The 24,363-nt window shown below is 36.9% G+C and overlaps 1 protein-coding gene across 2 annotated transcripts in view; it reads right to left on the bottom strand.

Moving 5' to 3' along the window:
- LOC138697637 (aldo-keto reductase family 1 member B1-like) overlaps positions 1–20,168 on the bottom strand; it is a 46,994-nt gene extending 26,826 nt beyond the window's left edge. The window contains exon 1 of one of the 2 annotated variants that reach the window (XM_069823069.1): positions 20,130–20,168. In XM_069823069.1, the coding sequence (XP_069679170.1) occupies positions 20,130–20,153 (24 nt within the window). In that variant the 5' untranslated portion in view covers positions 20,154–20,168. Of the gene's footprint in view, positions 1–11,549; positions 11,698–20,129 lie in introns of those variants that run through there. The other variant, XM_069823060.1, reaches the window with a different exon arrangement.
- Between the last annotated feature and the right edge of the window lie 4,195 nt (positions 20,169–24,363).

Genomic DNA, 24,363 nt, shown 5'->3' with positions numbered 1-24,363 from the left:
TATTAAATACAAGACGACGAGATTAGTGACATTTAATGGATGTTGAAATGTTGAGAGGAGAGGAGAGGAGAGGAGAGGAGAGGAGAGAGTTGGTAGTACTGAAGAAGAAAGAGCGAAGAAGCAAATTATAATTGAATACTGTGATCCCAAAACTCACTCAGTCCATTTGGCTATTTTAATGATTTATACATCATATGAAGGGTTCAGAGCCGTAGTGGGCCAAGCGCCATTTTTTAAAAACTGAGATAGCAAGGGTTAAAGTTAAGTGAATACCATAGTTTAATGAAGATTGACATATCATTTAGTTTGAATGTATGTACTTTATATTACTTGCTATATGTTTCCATTGAATTATGGTAATAACTTAATTTTAACCCTTGTTTTCTACGGTTTTAGTAAATAGCGCTTGGCCCACTATGGTTCTGAATCCTTCATATAGTCTTATGATTGTGTTTGAGACTTCTATCATATTTAAGCTTATTTTCTTCCAAAACAACGTCAATTCTTGCCTAAAATTTTGTGTTATTGTGCTTGTCACTTGAAAACTCCCTCAGTCCGTAGACCAGTGGATAAAAAAACTAGCCCAGTTCTTTCTTAAAAATGGACTGAACGCGTTTGGGTTTACACTCTTCAGTTACATGCTTAAACGTTGACTTGTTTCTCAAAGTAGCAAGTAACCGTAACAGGGAACCGTTGGCTCACAATCGCTTCGGTTCTTCCTTCTATTTAATACAGTATCTCGTTGGCAGTGTTGCCAATTTAGCTTTTTTCAAGCTAAATCTAACTTTTTTAAGTTTAACTTATGGACAAAAAATTTCATCCCGTTAACGGGGAATCTAGCTTATTTCCTTCGCTTAGCATGCGGGAAGCTTCGTTGATTTAATGAAATTTTAGGTAAATTTATTTAATACTGTATAGACTAAATATTAATCTCAAACTATTCATGGTAAGTAGCCTACGTAATAATATATTGTAATGCAGAGACGAGTTGAAACATGTTTCATCATGGATCTGCTCATCATTCTTCCCTCCCAACTCTTTCTTTTTCTTGCTGAAGTGCAGTGACTCACGGAAATCCATATTATATGGAAACATTGAAAACCCAAAACAAATTACATCATCCAATACATTTTCTTCATCAAGAAAGTTGGGCAGTTGTAAGGTTACATATTGCCAATAGATATGATACTTGAAGTAGGGACTCTGGCTGGATACAGGAAGGGATCAAGTGACCACTCACCGAATATATCACATACATATAATAGCAGAGAATAGATATTGCCGCCACTGCAAGTATACTTCTTCATTGTTACTGAACATTAAGGATCAAGACACTGACCCTGATGATCCTGAGGAAATCTCTACTTAAATCAAGTAATCAGTTTCAATTATTCCATATTAAAACATGTGATATATAATTAACAATATCTATAAATGAAATTTTGAATTACTTAATTTTGAAGTATTTTATGAAAATCTAGTTTTTTCGCTCGAAAATAGTTTATATTTAAGTTCCGTCTAACGGGATTCAGTGATAGCCAGTTGGCAACACTGCTCGTTGGCATTGACTGTTACATAAAGGAACTTCTACTGAAGTAGGCTTACAAAACCGTTTCTAGGTCAATAATAGGAAATGATTAATAAGACAAGCTTCTGTTCCATTCAGTAGGCTATGTAATGGCGTGCTTCAAGAATCACTTATAAATTCACGGAAATTAACCTACTCTTAGACAGTGTAATATCACAGTCTGGTATATACATACAGTCACGAAGCTTGATTTTATGAGGGTACTAGGAACAATAGACTGTGCACGTACTATTTCGCATTGTCTGCAATGAGGCGATAGTAGCGACCCTAGTGGTTAGCAACTGTCTATGGATGCATATTTACTACGTATTGAGCTTCGTGACTGTATATACTAGACTGTGGTTATATTATGAGGGTCCAATATATGTATACGAATGTATTTTTTATGCATTTCACTTGTCGTCTCCTTGAATTCCATTTAATTTACTGTGAAAAGCTATTTTACATTCTGTATGCTTTTCATTATGCTGTACAATTTAAGTAATATGATCGTATGTTTTCATATACCTTTTCTTTGCAAAGTTAAAAACTGTCTCAGCCTGCTCCAGACCGTCAAATTACAAAAAGTGTATCAATTACAACAGTTGATACTTAGAATCTGCACTCAAACACTCAAAGATTAATAACAGAACTTAAAAGGTTGGGGAGTCTTGGCAGCTAAGTGTTACCAAATGATGTGTGTTAGCAGTCTGTGACTCTGAAGCAAAAATGTTTATTTACAAATTGTATAGTTTTTTTCTTTTATTTAGCACTACTGTGTGTTTAATCAACTCTGTAAACGTTATGACCATTTGTAAAATGATAAATAGGATGTTATCGTAATGCGTAAAATACATTGTGAGAAAGTACGTGTTATTTTCTTGAAAGTCGTTACTATATTCACACAAAAATAGTGTATTACTGTAGAATTCTAGAAGTACAATGCAGCGGATAATGATAAAAAATGGCTATGCATTTTTCCTCAAGAAATATCCATTCATTTTTCTACCTTATTGGCATGAATGTTATTCAGTATGCCTTTCTCGAATAACAAGCCACCTGTTTTAGTTATAAATCATCATTATCAACATCATCATCAACAGCCCAATACGAGCCTTGGCCTTCACAATTCTAGACCTCCATTTACTACTACCCATTGCCATCTCTTTTCATTTCCTACAGTGAAGTAGCAATGACTATCCTCCTCTGCTGCATCGATTCTTCTTTTCTGGGGTTTCCCAACATTCTCTTTCCAAACATCTTACCTTTCATGGTCATCTTAGGAATGCTGGATTCTTCCATTTTTTTTAACTGTCCCACCCATTGTAATCTTCTAAATTTAACAATATTGGATATTTCTGGTTCTTTGTATTGTTGATATGATTCTTTGTTATATATGATTCTCAAGGTAAAATTGATCTTTAATGGACTCAAATATTCTTCTAAGTATCTTTTTTTCAAACGTATTTATCAGATTTTCACTTCTCCTTGGCATTACCCATGTTTCGCTTCCATATGTTACTGTCAGTGACACAGTTCATCTGCCCTAGAAGGAATGCGGAGTTGGGGTAGCAGTTTAGCACTATATAGTAGTGGATGGAGTGCATGAAGAGAAAGTTAGAAATACAATGTAGCATGCATTATAAAAACACTGACTTACCAATTCTGCGCCGCGTTACAATGGAGTAGCTAATTCTGAATCACTTTCATCATCACCATCATCATCATTACTGCTGCTATCATCACTATCACTGTCACTACTGCACTACTGCAGGTAATGTATTATGTCGAAATCTGTATTGGCTTTCCACTTTTAATGTATGTTGACAATAATCCTCCCAGTCCCCTTTAGTTATTGACGATAAAGCCATTTCTGTAAGTTCCTTTAATCTTTGCAAAGATAAATCTCCTGTCACGTTATTTTCTCTCACGTTGAGTTTCATCTTTTTCCATGCTAATTCGATCGGAGATAAGTCACACTTATAAGGAGGAAGTCTCAATACGGGGTGTCCGAACTCCACCAGCCTTCGGTCAACCCTAAAAGTCTTTTCTTGAGGCCTGTGTTTCTCGATTAAGGAGAAAAGGTCGACTTTGTGAAGTTTTTCACTGACTTCAACTCCTTTTCTTCTCAGCCACTCTATCATGTCTCTGTTTGGCGCGTACTTATTTGGAGCCTTATCAACCTGAACGGAGTGATAGGGGGCATTGTCCATGACCACGACTGACCTTGACGGAAGATTGGGAATTAATTTCTCACCAACCCATTTCTTTGTTTTGCCGTAAATTGAGACACACCAGTGTTATATGCCTCGCGTTTAGTGGCCTGAGTAACTAAATGCTAGAGACACTTGTTCTTGGCTTTATTATCACACGTTCCTATCACTTTCGCTATTATTTCACGTCCTTGAGAATGAATTACTTTCTTTTTCTTAGTAGGCGGCACGATTAGGAACACTTAAGTTTAAGTTAATAAATTTAGTCAGTGGCGGTTCCTCGGGGGAGGGAAGGTAGGAACGTCCTCCTCAAATTTTCTTCTTTTGAAATAAATACCATATAAAATATTTGCCTTGAAATTCGAAGAAGATTCGATAATTTTTAAGTTCACAGCTATAAGAAAAACTTGGTTGATCTAGTTTTAAACGACGCGCGCTCATGTGCTGTAGAAAACTGTGAGAAAGATGCGAGATTGTCTGTGTGGAGGAAAGGCACTCCATTCCTCCTCTACTGCAGTTAACACACACAGACAACAGCGCACTAGCGTCCAGAGAAAGAAGCAGAGTTTTAAAGCAAGTAAATGAACGGCGAGAGAGGAGATCCTCCTCTGAATCAGTCATGGGCGGGAAATAGAAACCGACTGGTCGTGCAGCAAGCTCGCTACCGCTGCCACCAGTGGCGTGCAGTCAACCCCAGCACTGCTGGGGTAAGTAATTTCTATACACCGTTGTTTTACTATACTATATTCATTGTTGCATAAATCTAGTTTGAATTTCCCACGCGCGAATCCACTATGATGTGCTGTCAGATGAGAGCTCGCCAGACCCAGCAATACTGAATTTGCTGAGTTAGCGCATGCGCTCTCTATATTTCGGGTGTATTTGCGGGTAAGAGAGTGAGAGGGGGTTAGTCGTGTATAATGTAAGAAATCCTGCAAGCTGGCGTTAGGTGACGTCAGAATTCTTAGCCAGTGAGAGCTCACTGTTCTTAGAGCGTGGAGCAACGAGCTAGAGTTTCTCTAGCTCGTTGGCGTGGAGCCATAGAGGTATAAATGGTGAATTGATCAGATCAGGATAGCCAATAGTGTAGCCGGAAGGTTTTAAAAATACTGATGATAATATTATTGAACATATTTTACTCGTATCAAGTTGGAAGTTACCTTTTAGCTGGAATGTAAACTTGTTTATTAACAGTAGGCCTACATAGTTAATTTATTTAATATGTTTTATAATGTAGTTATTTCTGAACTGACTTTTATTGCATTCAGTTTGCTAACTTGGTAAGCGTGGCCAACTACAATTTGAATTGTGTTTACGCTTAGAATTTACACATGTCGCGAAGTAGTTAAAGGTAGTTAATGCAGTTCGCTTTGTGGCATTGTCATTGAAATATTCTAGTTGTTATATTAATTTTATTAAGAACATTTGTAATTTATATGAAAAATGAGTATATTGGAGTGCATAATTGAGAAGCTACATGAGCGACCGTTTTCAACGAGGCCTTTTCAAGAAAAGAAGAGCATTATACAGGAAGGTAGGCCAACCCCTGAGTTGCCAGATTTGGTACATAAATCTAAAAATTGTACCAGACATTTTACAGTTTCTTCTTATGAGAAATATTTATGGCTAGCTGGAAGCAGAAAATATAACTCTCTATTTTGTTGGAATTGTCTGTTATTTGGCCAAGATAGAAATACCAGCTGGACAAAATCAGGTTACATTAACTTAGGGAGCTTCACAAAAGCAGCAGTTTCTCATGAGCAATCTGTTGGGCACATTAAAGCATCCTATTTAATTGCCTCTTTTGGAAGAGTTCGGGTTGACATGCAACTAAGTGACCAGCTTAAAAATGAAATAACTTTTCATAATAAGAAAGTTGAGCAAAACAGGGAACTCCTTAAGAGATTTATTCAAGCTGTGTGTTTTCTAAGCAAGCAAGAACTTGCATTCAGAGGCCATGATGAATCCAGTACTTCCATTAATAGGGGTAACTATGTTGAACTTCTGAAATATACTGCAGAATACGATCCCCTCTTGAAAGCACACTTAGAAACCTCTACAGTATTCAAAGGCGTGTCTAATAGAATACAGAATGATCTAATAGAAGCAGTAGCCAAATCTTTATTAGAAGAAATAAAATTAGAAATAAAATTAGCCAATTATGTTGCAGTTTTAGTTGACGAAACAACAGATGTCTCTAATACTGCACAATTTTCCATTGTACTCCGATACGTACATAATGGCCAAACAAAAGAAAGGTTTATTGGCTTTCAAGATGTAAGTGAAAATCGCACAGCTCCAGAGATTGCTGAGTTAATAAGACAATACTTGACGGAATTTGACAGCAATGATAAACTAATCGCACAGTCTTATGATGGAGCGGCCTCAATGGCAGGTCGTATAAACGGGGTACAGGCACGTATTAAACAGACACATTCACAGGCGTTATTTGTACATTGTTATGCGCACTGTCTAAATTTGGTACTATCAAACACAGTCAATAACATAAAAGAATGCAAATTTTTTTTTTTAGTACTCTGAGTGGCATTGCTGCCTTCTTCTCCCGGTCACCCAAGAGAACCAAGTTCCTAGATGCATTTCTACAGAGGAGGCTACCTAGTGTTGCACCAACTCGATGGAATTATACAAAGAGATTGGTAAATACAGTCTATGTCCATAGAAATGACTTATATAAGGTGTTTGATGCAATGCTAAACAATTCAAGTGAAATTGAGAAAGATATTTTGGCACCTGTAAAGGGTTACCTTCTAAATTTGAGAGACTTCACTTTCTGTTTTCTGCTGAGAACTTTTGACAAAATATTTGCATTTACTAGTGTTCTATATAGCATTCTTCAAAGCAAATCTTTTGACATTGCCTTCTGTAGGAAGAAAGTAGATGAAACTCGCAGAAACATATCAGCCATGAGAAATGAATTTGAAACTGTTTTTGCAGAAACAGCAGATGAAGTCGGAGAACCATGCAAAAGAAATGTGAATTACAAACAAATATATTATGAAATATTTGACAATGTTGACAGCCATCTAGAAAGTCGATTGCAAGACTATGGTAGCTTAGGCTTTTTAGGAGTAATATCAAGTGAGAATGGAAAATATGACATTTATCAAAAACAGTTCCCACAGATTGAATTCTCTAACTTACTTAGTGCCTGTGGTAACCATTTTGAGGAAGTCAGGTTGCGAAATGAGCTAACTGTGTTCTATGCTGCTGATGATTTTAAAGAAAAAAACTCATTTGAGTTATTACATATAATGTCAGACAAATCCATTTCGACATGTTTTCCACAGCTTTCAAAGTTAATTTCACTAATATGTACAATACCAGTATCTACAGCTTCAGTCGAGAGGTCTTTCTCAGCATTAAAACGAATTAAAACATATTCAAGAAACAGGACGGGCGAAAAAAGACTATCAAATCTGGCGTTACTGTCAATTGAAGCAGATCTTCTTGAAGAAATCAGGCAAAAGGACACATTCTTCGAAAGGACTGTAGGTTTCTTTGCTGTGCAGGACAGGAGAATGGAGTTCACCATTAAGTAACAAAACAGCACTTTCATTCCTGGCGTACGGTTATCCCATAACATACCTACATTATGTAAGTATTTTAAATATTTATATTAATATATTTAAGATGATTAATATTGCACTTATTCACTATTATGTCAAACAAATTTATGTTTTTTGTTTTTTTTTTTTAATTTGCTGGGGTATCGATGAATGCCACCGCACGCCACTGGCTGCCACCTAACGATGTTGTATTCAACCGGTCTATAACACATCTAGGAGGAGAGACAACAAAAACAGTTTTAACGCAACGCTATGAAAGACACCATGTAAACTTTTTTTAATTATAAATTAAAAATATTATTCATTGCACTTTATATAGGCTACTATTCATGGTTTGAAACTTTCGTTGATATTTGAAAGTTAAAGTCGGGTTTATGTGAAACAAAGAGGAAGTAGTTCTACGTAGTTGGCCCCTGAAATTCACTTCTATTCATTGTTTACTAGACAGGGCAACAGCCAAGTTGTCAGTTTTGTATAAATATATTTGAAACTGAAAGTAGGTACTCCAAACTACATCATTTTTAACATAAAAAAATTAATCGGCCACCGGCAGCTTTGAACAATAATGATAGTATGACTTTACAAGAACTGACATTCTTCAAAAGCATGTGATACTGAACTTGTAAAATGTACATGTGGCAACACAGACCACGTGCGTGGGTGCAGTGTTCTCGCTTTCCTCAGATTATTTCCCATTCCCATTTCCATTTCCGTAAAACGGTTCCGGTTACGAGTTAGTAGCTAGTCTCTTCCAACACGTGTGATGCTGTAGTGTGCTCGAAAAATGCTACGAGGTTGTGAATTTCCTTGTAATTGTTAATTTGTGCAATTATTCAACAATGAATGGAAGTGAAATCATAATATATTTTGTATAATTTAGGAAACTCGGTTTACAAGAACAGATTATTGCTATACAGAAGGGAAGGCCAACCCCAACACTACCTGGTCTTACATGTATGCATGTAGGCTAATTTGCAGCATGTTTCATTCAAGAAGGTGTCATTTAGTGCTGTTAATTTCTTTCCTCCTCTTAAGAAATATGATATGCAGGAGCCGCCACTGATACACACACACACACACACACACACACACAAACACACGAAATTATTCTGTAAGAATTACTATATATACTTAGTCTATATATACACAAACACTACGCACGGAATTATTCCATAAGAGTTGTTATATACACTTACAGTCTTACTAATAAACCGTGTATAGTTTTTATACGAGACTTATGCAGAGTTGAGACAGAAAACGTTACTAATAAACCGTGAATAAGCTATGGACGTATAAACAGGCTGTAACTATATAATGGGAATTGCTTTGCGGTAGTTATATACACGAAACCCCTTGTTTAAGCGTTGTATATAGTGAAAAAATGGCCGCCCCTTTAACAGCTGTTCGTATCGACTGTCATTTTATGATGATGTTTACCTTGTAACCACAGAAGAATAAACCAAAGATTATAGAATTATTAGAATAATATTGCTGTAGCTTGTACTCTTTGACCAAAATGTAGTGTGGTAATCGATTAGAGCTAGTTGTACTATCGATATTTCAACACGCCACACTAGAGCGCTCTACCGGATCCAGTAGAGAACCTCTGATATTCTATTACCTTTCGTAACGAAGTAATGACGAAACTATGACGTAGCTGTGTAACAGTTATACTGTTATACACGACGTATGTAGTGATTATTAGTAAGGAATTTACACACAACTTATAAACGAGCTACTCATTGTATAAGACAGTTAAACGTCTGTATATAGAGTTTTTATTAGTAAGACCGTTAGTCTATATATATATATATATATATATATATATATATATATATATATATACAAACGCACGAAATTATTCTATAAGAGTTACTATATACACTTACGGTCTTACTAATAAACCGTGTATAGTTTTTATACTAGACTTATGCAGAGTTGAGACAGAAAACTTTACTAATAAACCATGCAGAAGCGATGGACGTATAAACAGCCTGTAACTGTACAATGGGAATTGCTTTGCAGTAGTTTATACACGAAACCCCTTGTTTAAGCGTTGTATATAGAGAAAAAATGGCCGCTCTTCTAACAGCTGTTCGTATCGACTGTCATTTTATGATGATGGTTGCCTAGTAACCAAAGAAGAACAAACCAAAGAGCACAGAATAATTAGAATAATACTGCTGTAACTTGTACTCTTTGACCAAAATATAGTACGGTAATCTATTAGAGCCAGTTGTACTATCGATACTTAACACGCCACACTAGAGCGCTCTACCGGATGGAATAAGGAACCTCAGATATTCTATTATCTTTCGTAACGAAGTCATGACGAAACTATGACGTAGCTGTGTAACAGTTATACTGTTATACACGACGTATGTAGTGATTATTAGTAAGGAATTTACACACGACATGTAAACGAGCTACTCATTGTATAAGTATAAGACAGTTAAACGTCTGTATATAGAGTTTTTATTAGTAAGACTGTTAGTCTATCGGTCTTACTAATAAAAACTCTATATACAGACGTTTAACTGTCTTATACTTATACAATGAGTAGCTCGTTTATAAGTCGTGTGTAAATTCCTTACTAATAATCACTACATACGTCGTGTATAACAGTATAACTGTTACACAGCTACGTCATAGTTTCGTCATTACTTCGTTACGAAATGTAATAGAATATCAGAGGTTCTCTGCTGCATCCGGTAGAGCGCTCTAGTGTGGCGTGTTAAATATCGATAGCACAACTGGCTCTAATCGATTACCACACTACATTTTGGTCAAAGAATACAAGCTACAGCAATATTATTCTAATAATTCTATGATCTTTGGTTTGTTCTTCTGTGGTTACAAGGTAAACATCATCATAAAATGACAGTCGACACGAACAGCTGTTAAAGGGGCGGCCTTTTTTCCCTATATACAACGCTTAAACAAGGGATTTCGTGTATATAACTACTGCAAAGCAATTCCCATTGTATAGTTACAGCCTGTTTATACGTCCATAGCTTATTCACGGTTTATTAGTAACGTTTTCTGTGTCAACTCTGCATAAGTCTCGTATAAAAACTATACACGGTTTATTAGTAAGCCTGTATATATATAGCTACGCAAGCACTACACACGCAAGTTATATTGCTACGTCTTAACTTTCAATATATATTTACACCAGCAATTCTATTAAGCAAACGTTCACCTCCGTCTTCCAAGTACAAATGGAGAGAGAGAAATGTTTTTTTGAAGAAAGTAGAAAGGGGATTAAGCAGAGTGTATTCACACCAAAAGTACCGTTAGCCAGACGCTTGCTCCAAAGTTAGCCTCACATCCCTCACCACCCCTAACTTCCCCAAGGTTCAGGACAGACGAGCTGTGCCATCGACAGGTTGTAAATGTATTATCTAAATTTAAGACATGGGCTATACACTAAACCTGAAACTAAAATTTACTTTCTCAATACTGCCATATTTTCAATAGATTTCAAGCGAAGTACATGAGAGACATTTTCACAAAACTTAATATCTTCAAAATATTCAAATTTGATATATTGTTGAATCTTCATGTTTTAGAACCCCCTGAATTCACTGGCAAGGTCAAATTTGTTTAATTAAAGTTTTTTATTTTACGATGTTGTATCAACTTCTATGGTTTCTAGCGGCAAACTAAGATGAAGGTGATAATGCCAACGAAATGAGTGCAGGGTCCAGTGCTGAAAGTTACCCAGAATTTGCTGTTAATGGGTTGAGAAAATACTCCGGAAAAAGCGTGAACTAGGTAATTTGTCCCAACCAGGATTTGAACCCGGGTCCGCGGTTTTCAGTAAAAGTAGCTGAAATACTGAATTTTTCATAACTTTTTCATGTTCTTCTAGTAAGTTTTAACAAAACAATTTCTGAGCGATATTTTACTCTCTTATTTGTTTCAATGAAATTGTCCGTTCTCATGTCTGATGAACTTACAAACAAATAGACAAGCATCAGAAAGTGAAGTCAGACGTATATGGTGATTCTTTAGTACATATTTTAATATCATATGAGAAGATTTATTGTAAGTTATATTTAAAGATATGTTTTACTGTTGATTGTTCATGAATTGATTTAATTACTACTTATGTAAGTCAAATATTAGTATAGGTACTCTGAAAAATATAAGTCTAAATAACGAATAACTATCACTTACAAATAACGTCCCCACGCCAAGAACCGGGAACAATCGATTGTTGTTGAGTTTCACTGTCTTCATAGTTGGAATAAGTGTGACCTTCACGGACTGACGCACAGGTACGACCAACACTGGCAGAAGATGGTCGATAAGTGACTAAATGCACTTAGGGCGGAGCTTTTATATAGAACAATTGTCAGTTTAACTCCCATCTGTGCAATATGGTACATAAGTACCAACATAGACAGATTGGTGAAGAATGCACTTACAAATTCTGTTGCATCAACAAAAATTTGCCTTGTCACTGCCTGCAGGTACTTGTATCTGTAACTTCGTTGTGCAATATCTTGCAATATATTATTTGCCTTCATATTTTTAATTCATTTATGTATGGCGAAGGAAACGTAGCGGCGTGGCATCCATCATACGATTCCTTGATAAAAATCAAGAATATTTTCTACTCTCATAAATTAAAAAACTTACTCTTAGAAATCTGAAATAAAGTGTAGGTTACTGTAGCAATGTATGTATTCTTTAGTGATGCTCATTTCAGAAGTTACGTAAATGGATGGAATTTTTCAAGGATTTTATTAGTGTTATGTTGAGTAATGTTAAACCAAGAGAAGTGAAATGAGTTTAGCATGCAGTATAAGTAATACGTAATATATTAACTCAAAACTTTAGAGAAAGAAGATAATGAAACAATTTGAAAGTTGGTTCCGAAGAGTTTCAGGTAAATCTATAGGCCTACGCCTTAATCTTTAGGAAATGAAATAATTTATAAGTTTATAAATTACCCTTTATGTTGCCTTTTATTCAGACCATTTATTTTCAATTATAATTATTTAATGGCATAACCTTTTGTAATTTCATGAAAATTGTTATTTTAGTATGAATAGTTATACAGTGCATAGGTTATATTATATCTTTCCACGCACCCAGAAGAAGATCAGAAGCGGCAGTACACAATAGCAGGTGGCCACATGCAACGTGGAAAGATAAAATGTATGCACCACTTTAAATAGTCCTTCTTAAACAGAATGTCTAATCGATCTTTAATATTATACGATCTTAGATCTAGATTACATATTGCTCTAAGAAGTAATAACCACCATTACTAATTGTTGAAAAAATTCTACATTATGTTTTATTTTACGACACTCGCAACTGCAGAGGTTATATCAACGTCGCCGGTGTGCAGGAATTTTGTCCCGCAGCTGTTCTTTTATATGCCATTAAATCTACTAATATGAGCATGTCGGTTTTAAGCACAATTAAATGCAATCGACCTAGGCCAAAATTAAACCCGCAACTTCGGGCACAGAAGACCAGCACTCTACTGACGTTATTAATTGTTAAAATATTGCAACTGTAAAATATAAATATGATTTACCATCTTTTGATTTTATTTTCTGGTCGTTTTACATATAAGTTAGGTTTCAATATCACAAGACTTTATTTAGTTTCTGAGTTATAAAAGTTTTAAATATTCTTTTAATTTTCGTTCCTTCCTGTTACTCTTTCCATCACCCGAATCTCTTTAGTGAACTTTCAATATATTTACTGTCTATAGTCTTACACTTTTCACGTAACCTGGTTCTATCACTCGGATTTCTCTAGTGTCTCATTGACATAGATGTATTTACGTAATTAATGGAAAAATATATCTTATAATTTTAATTAACGACAAGGAGAAAATTAAAGTTAGGGAATTGAATTCTAGATTATGTTTTAACTTAACATTAATAAATAACGTGTTGATGGTTATTTTATTGATCTTGTGGCTGCAGCTCATTAACTCAATAGTACTTTGTGTTCAGATGATCCAGATGCCGGTAGCACCAAAAAGTAGATGCTTGAGAGAGAGAGAGAGAGAGAGAGAGCGAGAGAGAGAGAGACTGGGAGAGAGAGAGGATGACAGGGGGGAAGACTAATAGTAGGGGAGAGGTTCTCTTTCTTGTTGTCGTTTCCGTTCCAGGTTTATTGTGAACCAGCCTTAATAGTGGGGGAGAGCGGGAACGAGAGAGAGAGAGAGAGAGAGAGAGAGATAGAGAGGGAGGCCTAAAAATAAAGAATAAGAAAATCCTATATAAAATCCCGATGGTTGTAGATAATATTAGCGTGATTGGTCTTGAAGAGAAAGTGTGGAAGTTGTAATGCTGGCCTGGACGCTAATAACTCAATTGTATCACCTCCACTACACCTTTCCCCGCTGAGACTGTAATGTTTTGGTGCATTACGATCAGGTCAGTGACGGATTGTATCAGACGGGCATTATATCCTTTACGAACTTTCAGCTCTCACTGTTCGCCTAAAATCCATCACTGATACATAGAGCCTTAAGGCTCATTCACAATGAAAATTAAACATAACTTAAGCGTTAACTTAAAAATGTAAACGCTACGGTCAAATCAAGAAGTCATACCATCATTCACGATGTGAACATAAACATAACGCAAAGATATTTGATAACCATGGGAACATAACAACGACGCCATGTTCCTCATATTCTGTCGTATAGACTACTTCAGCGCTCCACAATTGTGTCCTGTTTCCAAATCACGTAAGCATAAGCATGAAAGTTTGGAGTTCGCAAACTTTCATGTAAACGTGTTTATGTTACGATTATGTTTAATTTTCATTGTGAATGGGACTTGACTCTGCATTTTTATAATGCGGTGTAAGTTAAAAGGAGATGGACTGGGGTTTCTCCTTTCCTTTCACTTCCCCTAATGTGCGCAGGGTTGTTGTATTGAAATGTGTATTTATAACAAAAGTGACGAACATTGAATCTGTAAGTATAGTATCAAATGTTATCTCTCACAATCAGCTTCTTATAATTCACATCAAAAGACTTCTCCTGGATAAGGTAAATTGTTTTTATGGATCCTGAGAAGTTGAAGGTTGATTTCCTTGACTTAGAAGTCTTTAAACTTAGATTACTCTCATACAAATGACTTGTAGAGAACCCGTAGGTTATTGTCGCTGTCACATAAGCTCACCGTCAGTCCCAGTCCCGAGCAAAATAAATCCAGTCCCTCCCATTATATCCCACCTTCTTCAAATCCACTTTTAATATTATTCTCTTTAAATCCTTAAACGCCATAAGTAAGTAAGTAAGGACGTAAGTATCATTGGTGTACAAAATCAAAGTGGAAATACCAAGATGCAAGTAACATCTCGAAAGTAATATACTTTCACTTACCTCGAAATCAGAGAGTGAAGAAATCCCTCCGAGACCTTCGCGACGTTGGTAGAGAAACAAGAAAAAGGAAAGCGCATCTGCGAATTGGGAATAATACAAATTTCTGCAGCTAGCAGAATTACAGTCTTTCAAGTTGGGGAACGTATCATATTATGTCATTGCCAACTGATTCTTGTGTAAGTCAATCGTTCGACTTACGCATTATTGTGTGTGACAAATTGTTGTACCCTAAGCCTTAGGGAGTAATGGTTTTGACTTGGTATGTTGCATCAGTCATTGAGAAGCAGAAGATTCTAGACAGTACAGCTAAATTTGGTTGAATTATCAATTTCATTATGCCTCCTATAGTTTCGAAATTGAAAGAAATAACACTGCACACTCAAAGTTGGAAGATTATTGTTACCGGTATCGTTTACAATTACATGAAGGAGGAGGTGAAAGAAAAGACCGATTTTGATCCGAGCTTTTTACAATAAATTACTGAAGTCCAAGAAAGAGTTGCTGCAGCCACTGGAGTGTCGCACAGTTCTGTTTACAGATTGTTACGAGACAGAAAAAGCATGAGGAGGAAGGAACGTCTTTTGGGACTCCTGGAAAGAAACACAAAGTCCCAAAAATAATTACTGACATCGATGATTTCGATAAATGTGTAATCCGTCGCACTATAGACAATTTATATGTAGAAGAAAAGTGTGCACCAACAATAAGAAAACTGCTGTAAGAAAATGAGAAAAGCTATTAATTTTTAAGGTAAATACACAAGTCTTAGAAAAATGACCAAGTCATTGGGTGAGGGGGAACAAACAACCAAGTATTATTGAAAGACATATTATTCGTTTCCTTCAAGAGACATAACTAACTTTTTTTCGAAAATAGAGAGCTGAAGAACGACGACCAATAATGTAAGAAGGCTATGCTTCTTATCATAATACACAACTGGATAAACCCTCTACCTCAAAATCCTTACGAAAATATATGCAAGCCTGGTTGGTGAAACATAGCATCCAATTTGATGAAAGAAGTACCAAGGCGAAGTTAAATCTTTTGACCAAATATTAGTCGAAAACAACCATACAGACTTAAGACACCTATCTTACCATCCCGACTTCTGTCTCACTAAATTAATTTGGGACGACGTTAAGTAAATTGGTTGGTAGTATAAAAATACAAGTTTTAAAATAAAAGAAATCGAAGTGTTATGTCGGCAAAGATTAAAAAAGAATCGACCAAACGGAATGGGAAAGAATATGTCGTAGTGAAAGAAATTGAACCAGAGTATTGTGAGAAAAATGGCATGGGGAAGAAAGAATAGAGAGAATTGTAATTGAAGACAATGGGATGAAAAGCAGCGACGAAAATGATCCACTGTCAAATGAAGGCGAAGACAATTCAGGTGTAGAAAAAATGGAAGACGAATAGGTTTTGAGTTTGTAAAATATGTGATATTATTCGTTCATTCATTCATTCAGTATTCTGCCCAAGTGCAGGTCTTTCACTGCAAACTCAACTTTCTCCAATCTTTCCTATTTTCTGCCTTCCTTTTTTATCTCCTCATATGATCCATATATCGTAATGTCGTCTATTATCTGAAATATTCTTCTGTCCCGAACTCTTCTCCCGTTCACCACTCCTTCTAGTGATTCCTTCAGTAGGCAGTTTCTTCTCAAACAGTGATTCAACCAATATTCCTTTTTCCTCTTCCTTATCAGATTCAGCAACATTCTTTCTTCACCCACCCTTTCAACACAACTTCATTTCTTATTCTGTCTGTCCACTTCACATGTTCCATTTTTCTCCATATCCACATTTCAAATGCTTCTATTCGCTTCTCTTCATTTCGTCGTAATTTCCGTGTTTCTGCCCTGTATAATGCCACACTCCATACAAAGACTTCACTAGTCTCTTCCTTCGTTCTTTTTCCAGAGGTCCGCAGATGGTTATTTTTCCATTAAAAGCTTCCTTTGCCATTGCTATCCTCCTTTTGACTTCCTGGCAGCAGCTCATGTTACTGCTCATAGTATACCTCAAGTATTTGAAGTTGTCCACTTGCTATACAGCCTCATTTAGTATTTGCATGTTTACCGTCTTTATTTTTCTTCCTATGACCATGGTCTTCGTCTTATTTGCATTTCATCCCATACTGCTCACAGCTGTCATTTAATTCTAGTAGCATATCCCTTAGTATTATCTCCTCTTCTGCTAATAACGCCATATCAGCAGCAAATCTTATGCTCTTCCTCCTACTATCACCCGTCTCATGTTCTGAAGATAATTCTTTACTAAATTCTCCAAGTTGATGTTGAACAATATAGGTGATAAAGGACATCCTTGACATATTCTTCTCCCAATTTCATTTCCTTCTGCCATTTCTTCTCCTATTCTGACTTTGACTCGTTGTTTCATGACTATTGAACAGTATTTCCTCTTTCCAATCCACACCGATTTTCTTTAGGACCCCCATCAGTTTATTCCAATCCACTCTGTCAAAATCCTTTTCTAGGTCCAGAAATACTACATACACTTTTTTATTCTTCTCTAGGTCTCTAGGCCAAATTGTTCGTAGCAGTTCAATTGCATCTCTCGTACCTTTTCCTTTCCTGAAGTCAAACTGCTTTTCTTCCAACTGTTCTTTCTTCTCAGAATATAAACGTCGATTCAGTATTCGCAAGAGAATCTTCGCCGAGTGCGAGGCTGATAGTTCTGAACTCGTTACATTTCTTGGCATTATTTTTCTTCGGTATTGGAAGCAACATTGTCTCCGTAAAACCTTCAGGCCATTCGCCTTTTACATATACTTCGTTCAGGGGCTTAGCGTGCATGGATGCGGGTGATGTGTCGCATCCCCTGAATTTTTCTGAACAAAAATATATTTATTGTTATTTGTCGGTACTTTATTTTGTGTGTATCTTGTCATACTTGTTACATATAATAATTATTATTTTAAGATTACTTTCAAATTTTAAATGTCACTGTTACAGCAATGGAAATATATTACACGAAGTGACAAAGGCGAGCGCCCGTGCCAATTTATTAACGGCGAATTCTTACTCCCAAGAAATGTGACTGTGTAAGTCGCATCAGTAGGAGTGTGTCAGAGCGAGGCAACGTTCAACTGCTCAGTGTGCAGACTGCAGAGCAGTGTTGCCAACACATAAATTATATTCCCGTCAGTAAAACACCTGGAAATCCGTCAGAATCCGTCAAAATTAAAAAAAAGTACCGACACAATATACCTACTTATATATAAATAAAAAAGCAAATTTTAACACAACTTACCAATCTTGATTAAAGTAATAATTCATCCACATCATCTGCCTCTAGTTCTGCAGTTGATGTGCTGGGTTGGTTGGTCTACGCTGCGGTACGCTGCCATTGTGCCAATTTGGTTGAGAACATCGTCTGGTAGGGTACAGTCATGACAGCATTTTTTTACACGCTTAAGTCCAGCACGCACAGTTAGAATCGAATTCACCATATTGGTTTTAAGTCTATTTCTAAGGGAAGTTTTCACATTGTTGAGCATACTAAATGCTCTCTCCACGTCAGCATTCAACTACGGTAAAACCAAAATCATCATGGCAAAGTCTGAGAGTTCTTGAAATGGATTTTGAGAACTTGCATCCTTATATGACGCGATCTCATGCCAAAATTCAATTGTGTTGGTAACATTTTACCATTGAACAGTGGTTAATTTAGACCATTGAAAATCAATTTTTGTTATTACATTTCCAGTTAACCCTAATTCTTTGGCTAATGGGATTATACTCTCTTTAACTACTCTCAAACACTGTTCTGGTGCAATTAAAGACACTTTTTGCAAAGCCTGTACATTCCACGGCAGTCGCCGTTGGAGTTCGTCTGCTAAGCAAAACAGAAAATTTTCGCACCTATTGCGAAACACTTTTTCATTATCAGGGCTGATTTTATTGTCCTTTTTCAAATCAGTTAATAAAATTTCTACTTCATGGCCAAGATAAATATTAGTGGACTTGTATTTTCTAACTTCCACGGTTAGCAGATCTCCCCTATAACCAGGCACGGTTTAAGAAACACAGGATAGAGTTTATTGATGACGTCATAGTACATACCATATAAGACTTCAGCTGCGTAGCACTTATTCTGAAGTCTACTGTAGATGTCTCAAAATGTGTCTGTAATTCAAGCCACTGATTTAGTATGCGATTGACAGCAACTTCAATCGATAGCCACCTTGTATTTGACTGCTGTACAATTTTAAGGGGATCGGTTCCATCATTTATTGCTTGGAATAAAAACCTACATGTGATCTGTCGAGAAGATGATTTTGAAAACCAAGAATAAGTATCAGATATTAAAAATTCAATATTTCTTGGCAAACATTTCTGCAGCAGAAGACACAGCTAACTGAACTGAGTGACAAACACATGGAATCAATACAAGATTACTGACTTCCTGCTTCATTTTCTGACAGACCCCATTGTTAATGCCTACCATTACTGACGCATTGTCGGTCCCCACGCCTCTCATATGTTTAATGTCTAACCCGTAGTCTGAAAGTAATGACTTTATTGCACTCACAATACAATCTGCATTTCCCTGTTCTAGTTCAACAATTCCAAGAAAAGTGGATACAGTTGTATGTTGTTGTTTCGAATAATATACAACGCACACAGCCAGTAGTTTTATGACAGAAATATCTGTCGATTCGTCAATAAGAAGACTACAATGGCCACTATCAATATCGCTCTGTAGTTCTGATTTAAAATGTTGGAAAAGAATATTCCTAATCAAACCACTACACTTTGTGCGGTGAAGTCGTAAAAGAGAAGCTTAGTCAGCACGTTTGAAAAATCTCTTGGTAAGATCGGAAAGATGATCAACAGACCTTACTGAGCAATGGTTAATTACAAAAAGTGAAAGAGCAGCCTCAGCAGCTGCACATTCGTACGTATGTTTGACTGGTATAAATTGCAATTTTGACTGACGCGAAGTTGAAAATGGTTCTGATGCTTTTAAATGTTTCTTAGTTCTTCCATGATCGAGTAAATCTGACAATCGCACATTCAGACTGCACTGACAATACTTGCACCGCGCAATACTAGGGTCTCCAGGCACCTCCAACAGCCAATCCTTCACTCTTTCATCACTTAACCACTCTTTTCTAACTTTTCTAGTATAGCTCTTATCTTTCTTTTCTGACATGTTAAATCTGTCAATAAAACATTCACAAAGCAGTACAGACACTAATAATCGTTTCACCTTAAAAAAAATACACATTCACAAAGCAGTACAGACACTAATAATCGTTTCACCTTAAAAAAATACAATGTAGGCAACGCGATATAGAAACAAACGTACACTTACGGGGCACACTACATTCCACTACACAGAACGCACACAGAATAATGACTTACACTTTGTGATGCAATCAGCTCCATCTCAAGATTCTGGACACGTGAGTCACCGATTCGTTTTATTAGAATATGTTTGTTTAATTTTTTTAACAATGCCAAGCTATGTGTCCACTTGCTGTAGGCCTTATAAAGACAGCTTCTGTTGGGAGCGAGGTCTTATCTGGGATTCACTTTTGTTATGCCGACCTTCCACCTCACATTCCAATACACGGTAGTAATCGTGTCTTCAAGTCGCAGGAAAGTTGCAACGTTCATATTCGGCGTAACCGTCAACCTCTGACTTGATTACGAGGAATTTGAAACGGAAGATTCCTTAACATGGTACGGTACGGACAGGGTTATTCAAAGAAAAAGTAAGATTCCCAAAAAAATTAAATAATTATTGAAAATGACAGCAGCTAGAAAAGTCAAAAGCCGCCGATGTAAATCGTAATTTCCGCCAGGAAATCCGTCACCCGTCAAAGCCATTTTTTTTCCGTCCGCTACGTTGAAATTCCGTCAATTTTGACGGAATTCCCGTCCAGTTGGCAACACTGCTGCAGAGATGCAATGTAAATTACGCATAACCGTCCTGCGCCTGCGTGACAAAAGTGTGACACTATCCGTCACATCAGTTGAAAGTGAGAACTATATGAAAACAGGCAAATTCTGAGCGGAAGAACGTCACGTATACCGTGAGCAACGGATGTGATATACTAGGTAGGTATACTAGGTAGGGAATCTTACTAGGTAGGTTCTACATTTGGCGCCGCGCGTGTGCTTATATTCAATTTTTCTGTGTGTTTTATAACTTTGCTGCATGACATATTTTGTTATTACCAATATTCTGCGATATACAGGGTGTTTAAAAAATACGGGGCATAATTTCAGGTATATATTTCCCAGTGGCGTAGCATGAAATTTTGAGCAGGGGAAGCTAACTCAAGTTGTCTTTCATGCAATATGAGAAAACGTATCACAAAAATACAGTCTTAAATAAATAGTAGTCAATTTCAAGTCAGCAGTCGAAGATTGGTTGGAACATCGTAAGTAACACCAATAAGGCATGATCTCAAATGGTAAGTAGTAAAATATGATTTCACGGTTTACACATATCTCTTAACAAATAGACACGTATACGTATAACATTAGCTCACTCCCTGTCATACTTAGAGAAATCACAATATTAGTATCATTACGTAAGTATGCGTCTGTCTTTAGGTTGTATCCTTCATTGACAGCAAGGGAGTCGGTCATTTGTTTTTTAAATCACACTTTTGTTCGTAAGTCAGTCTTGATAATACAATTGTCCTAAAAAATTCAAGTAAATTAGTGTCAGGAACTGTTATTTCGCTCATTATTTATTATATCAGCCACAATGCACACTAACACTTCAACTGAACAAAACTGACGAAAAGGGATAACTCGGAAACTACTTATTTTAAATGTCAAAGCTAGCTTCTTGGAAGCCTTGCGACTAGGGTACCGGTAGTTTAGTTAGAAAGGGATGGAAAATCTGCGGGGTGGATTAACAGAAGAAACCGGTCTGCTTGGAAGCTGGTGTGTGCAGGCTTCTTGTTTACTGCTGCATCTCAAATCATCCTGAGCTGCCGCATCACAACATTTAAAGCGTAAATATAAATTCTATTAAAATTGATAAATAATTTTCTCCATAAACTGCAGGTTTATTATGAAATCATTATTAACTAGGGAAGCTAAGCTTTTTAGCTTACATTGACGCTACACCACTGGTATTTCCCACATGTAGACAATCAAAATAGTTCATTACAACATGTGTCCGGAAATGCTTCATTTCCGAGTTTTGGCCTTCACAACATTGAAATTCACCGGAACGTTTTTCTTTCCGCAGGTCGTTGTCATTACAGAAAATGTTCAAAATGTCCACCTCCTGCTTGAATACAGACCTCACATCGATGTCTCATTGACCTGCGAACACGATCCCAAACTCCAGGAGTATTGCGTATGTCCTCAGAACATACCACAATTCGATTCCGAAGGGATTCCAAATCAGGCACCGAAGACGAATAAACCAATGATTTTAAATGGCCCCACAAGTAGAAATCGAGAGGGTTCAGATCAGATGAGCGTGGAGGCCAAGCAATTGAGCCACCTCTACCTATCCATCGATCAGGAAACCTTCGATCCAAGTACCGGCGAGCCGTACGACTGAAGTGTGCAGGAGCGCCATCATGCAAGAAGTGAATGTGTTGACGATTGATCAGTGGAGTGTCTTCTAAAACATGAGGTATGGTGTTTTCCAGGAAGTTTGTGTACGCCTGCCCCGTAAGTCTGTTTACAAGTAGCCTACATGGGGGTCCAACTAATCGATCACCAATGATACCGGCCCACATGTTGAGGGAGAACCGCACCTGGTGATGAGATGGAACAGTTACACGTGGGTTTTCATACGCCCATACATGCTGATTGTGGAAATTTGTTATGCCATCTCGTGTGAACTGTGCTTCATCTGTAAATAATACTAAGGCAGGAAAGTTCACACTGCTGCAAGAACCACTGACAGAACCCAACTCGTGCAGGGTAATCTGCTGGTGACAGGGCCTGTACACGTTGCAAATGATAAGGATACAATTGATACTCTTTCAACAGTCTCCAGACAGTCGTATGAGGAACATTGACTTGCAACGCTACCCTTCGTGTGCTGATAGAAGGAGTCATGTTCACAGCCTCCAGAATCCCCTCCTGTACCTCTGGAGTTGTAGATCTTGGTCGTCCCCTTCCCAAACCAGGAGAGTTAAATTTTCCATACTCGCACAGACGGTAATGGAGACGTACAAATGTCTTCCGATCTGGACATTGTCGCTGTGGGTACCTCTCCTGGTACAAACGACGAGCCAGCGCAGCATTGCCGTCCGCCTTACCGTACATGAAGTGTACATGTGAATACATGTCGCACAGTCTAACGCCTACTGTACACAACACTGAATGTAACCTTCGCCTCGGAATGAACTGTCAGAGTGCCCTCTTAATGTCTCCTTTGACGGCAACGACCTGCGGAAAGAAAAACGTTCCGGTGAATTTCAATGCTGTGAAGGCCATAACTCGGAAATAAAGCATTTCCAGACACATATTGTAATGAACTATTTTGATTGTCTACATGTGGGAAATACATACCTGAAATTATGCCCCGTATTTTTTAAACACTCTGTATAACAGAAGATGGCGACATTGAAGGAATTCAAAAAGGAACAGACGTCAGCATAGACAGTCTGCAAATGCTCTGCTTGAACATGCTCTCGAAGTCATTAACGATTTTGATTGCAATGATTGCTCAAACCTATGCTGGAGCGGATGTGATGGCGGGAGAACATATGATTTATATGCAAAATTTCGCAACTACTGTAAGTCTGCGATTCTTGTGTTCGCTACGCGCACAAATTTATTAAACCTCGTCTTAACTCAGTCTGCCAATTTTATGAAACACGTAAAAGTAAAGTTAACTAATCTTGATGGATTTTCGAGTTTTTTCTCTAAATCATCAAAGTTGGAATTATTATTTGAATCAATAATGGATAATGAAGATTCAGGAATTTTGGGAACACATTGATGATTTTGCTGCTGAAAATTATTCTCAATCTGAAAGATCACGGCTGGATTCAATCCCTGGAGAGGACAAGAGAATTGATTATAGGCGATTGTTTAATGAAATCCTGCACGTTATCAGAATTGATATTATTCAAAAGGTTTCTGAATATTCCAAATTGAAACTTTTGAGTGTGCTTGATTACACACAATTTACCACCTTTGCAAATTCGGTCCCTGAAGAAATAATGTTAAATCTAAAAGAAAACTATGAAGCTTATTTTGATTTACTGTATTATCAACAGTGTAGTCTGTCTCGTTCTATGCACTTTCGTCTTTCTATTTTATGTAAACACGGCCAGGCTTCAGCTCGGTAAATATCCTTATAATTTATGCTACAAGGAAATTATAAAGAACATTTGAAAATTCAACTCAAACGTCCATCAATAAGCGACTATTTCCAGGAACGCAACTCCCACATATTACGAAAGCAAACAACTGTATTTTAATCATTTAAAAGATCGCATCCCTATGTCAAAATGTCACGCGACGCCATTGATTTCGTTGCATAATGATAGACTTTCCTTGGCATTGAAACAGTAAAAGATTGTCACTATTATATTTGGTAACGAGTGTACTTTGTCCGTGGATCAACATACTGTAAAAGCGGAGTGAAATTGCTTTTAAATATAAT

Source organism: Periplaneta americana, chromosome 1 (genome assembly GCF_040183065.1).
Source record: "Periplaneta americana isolate PAMFEO1 chromosome 1, P.americana_PAMFEO1_priV1, whole genome shotgun sequence".
In the NCBI taxonomy this organism is placed as follows: Eukaryota; Metazoa; Arthropoda; class Insecta; order Blattodea; family Blattidae; genus Periplaneta; species Periplaneta americana.
The sequence above is the reverse complement of the archived record's forward strand: the minus strand, read 5'-3'. Positions and strand labels throughout refer to the sequence as shown.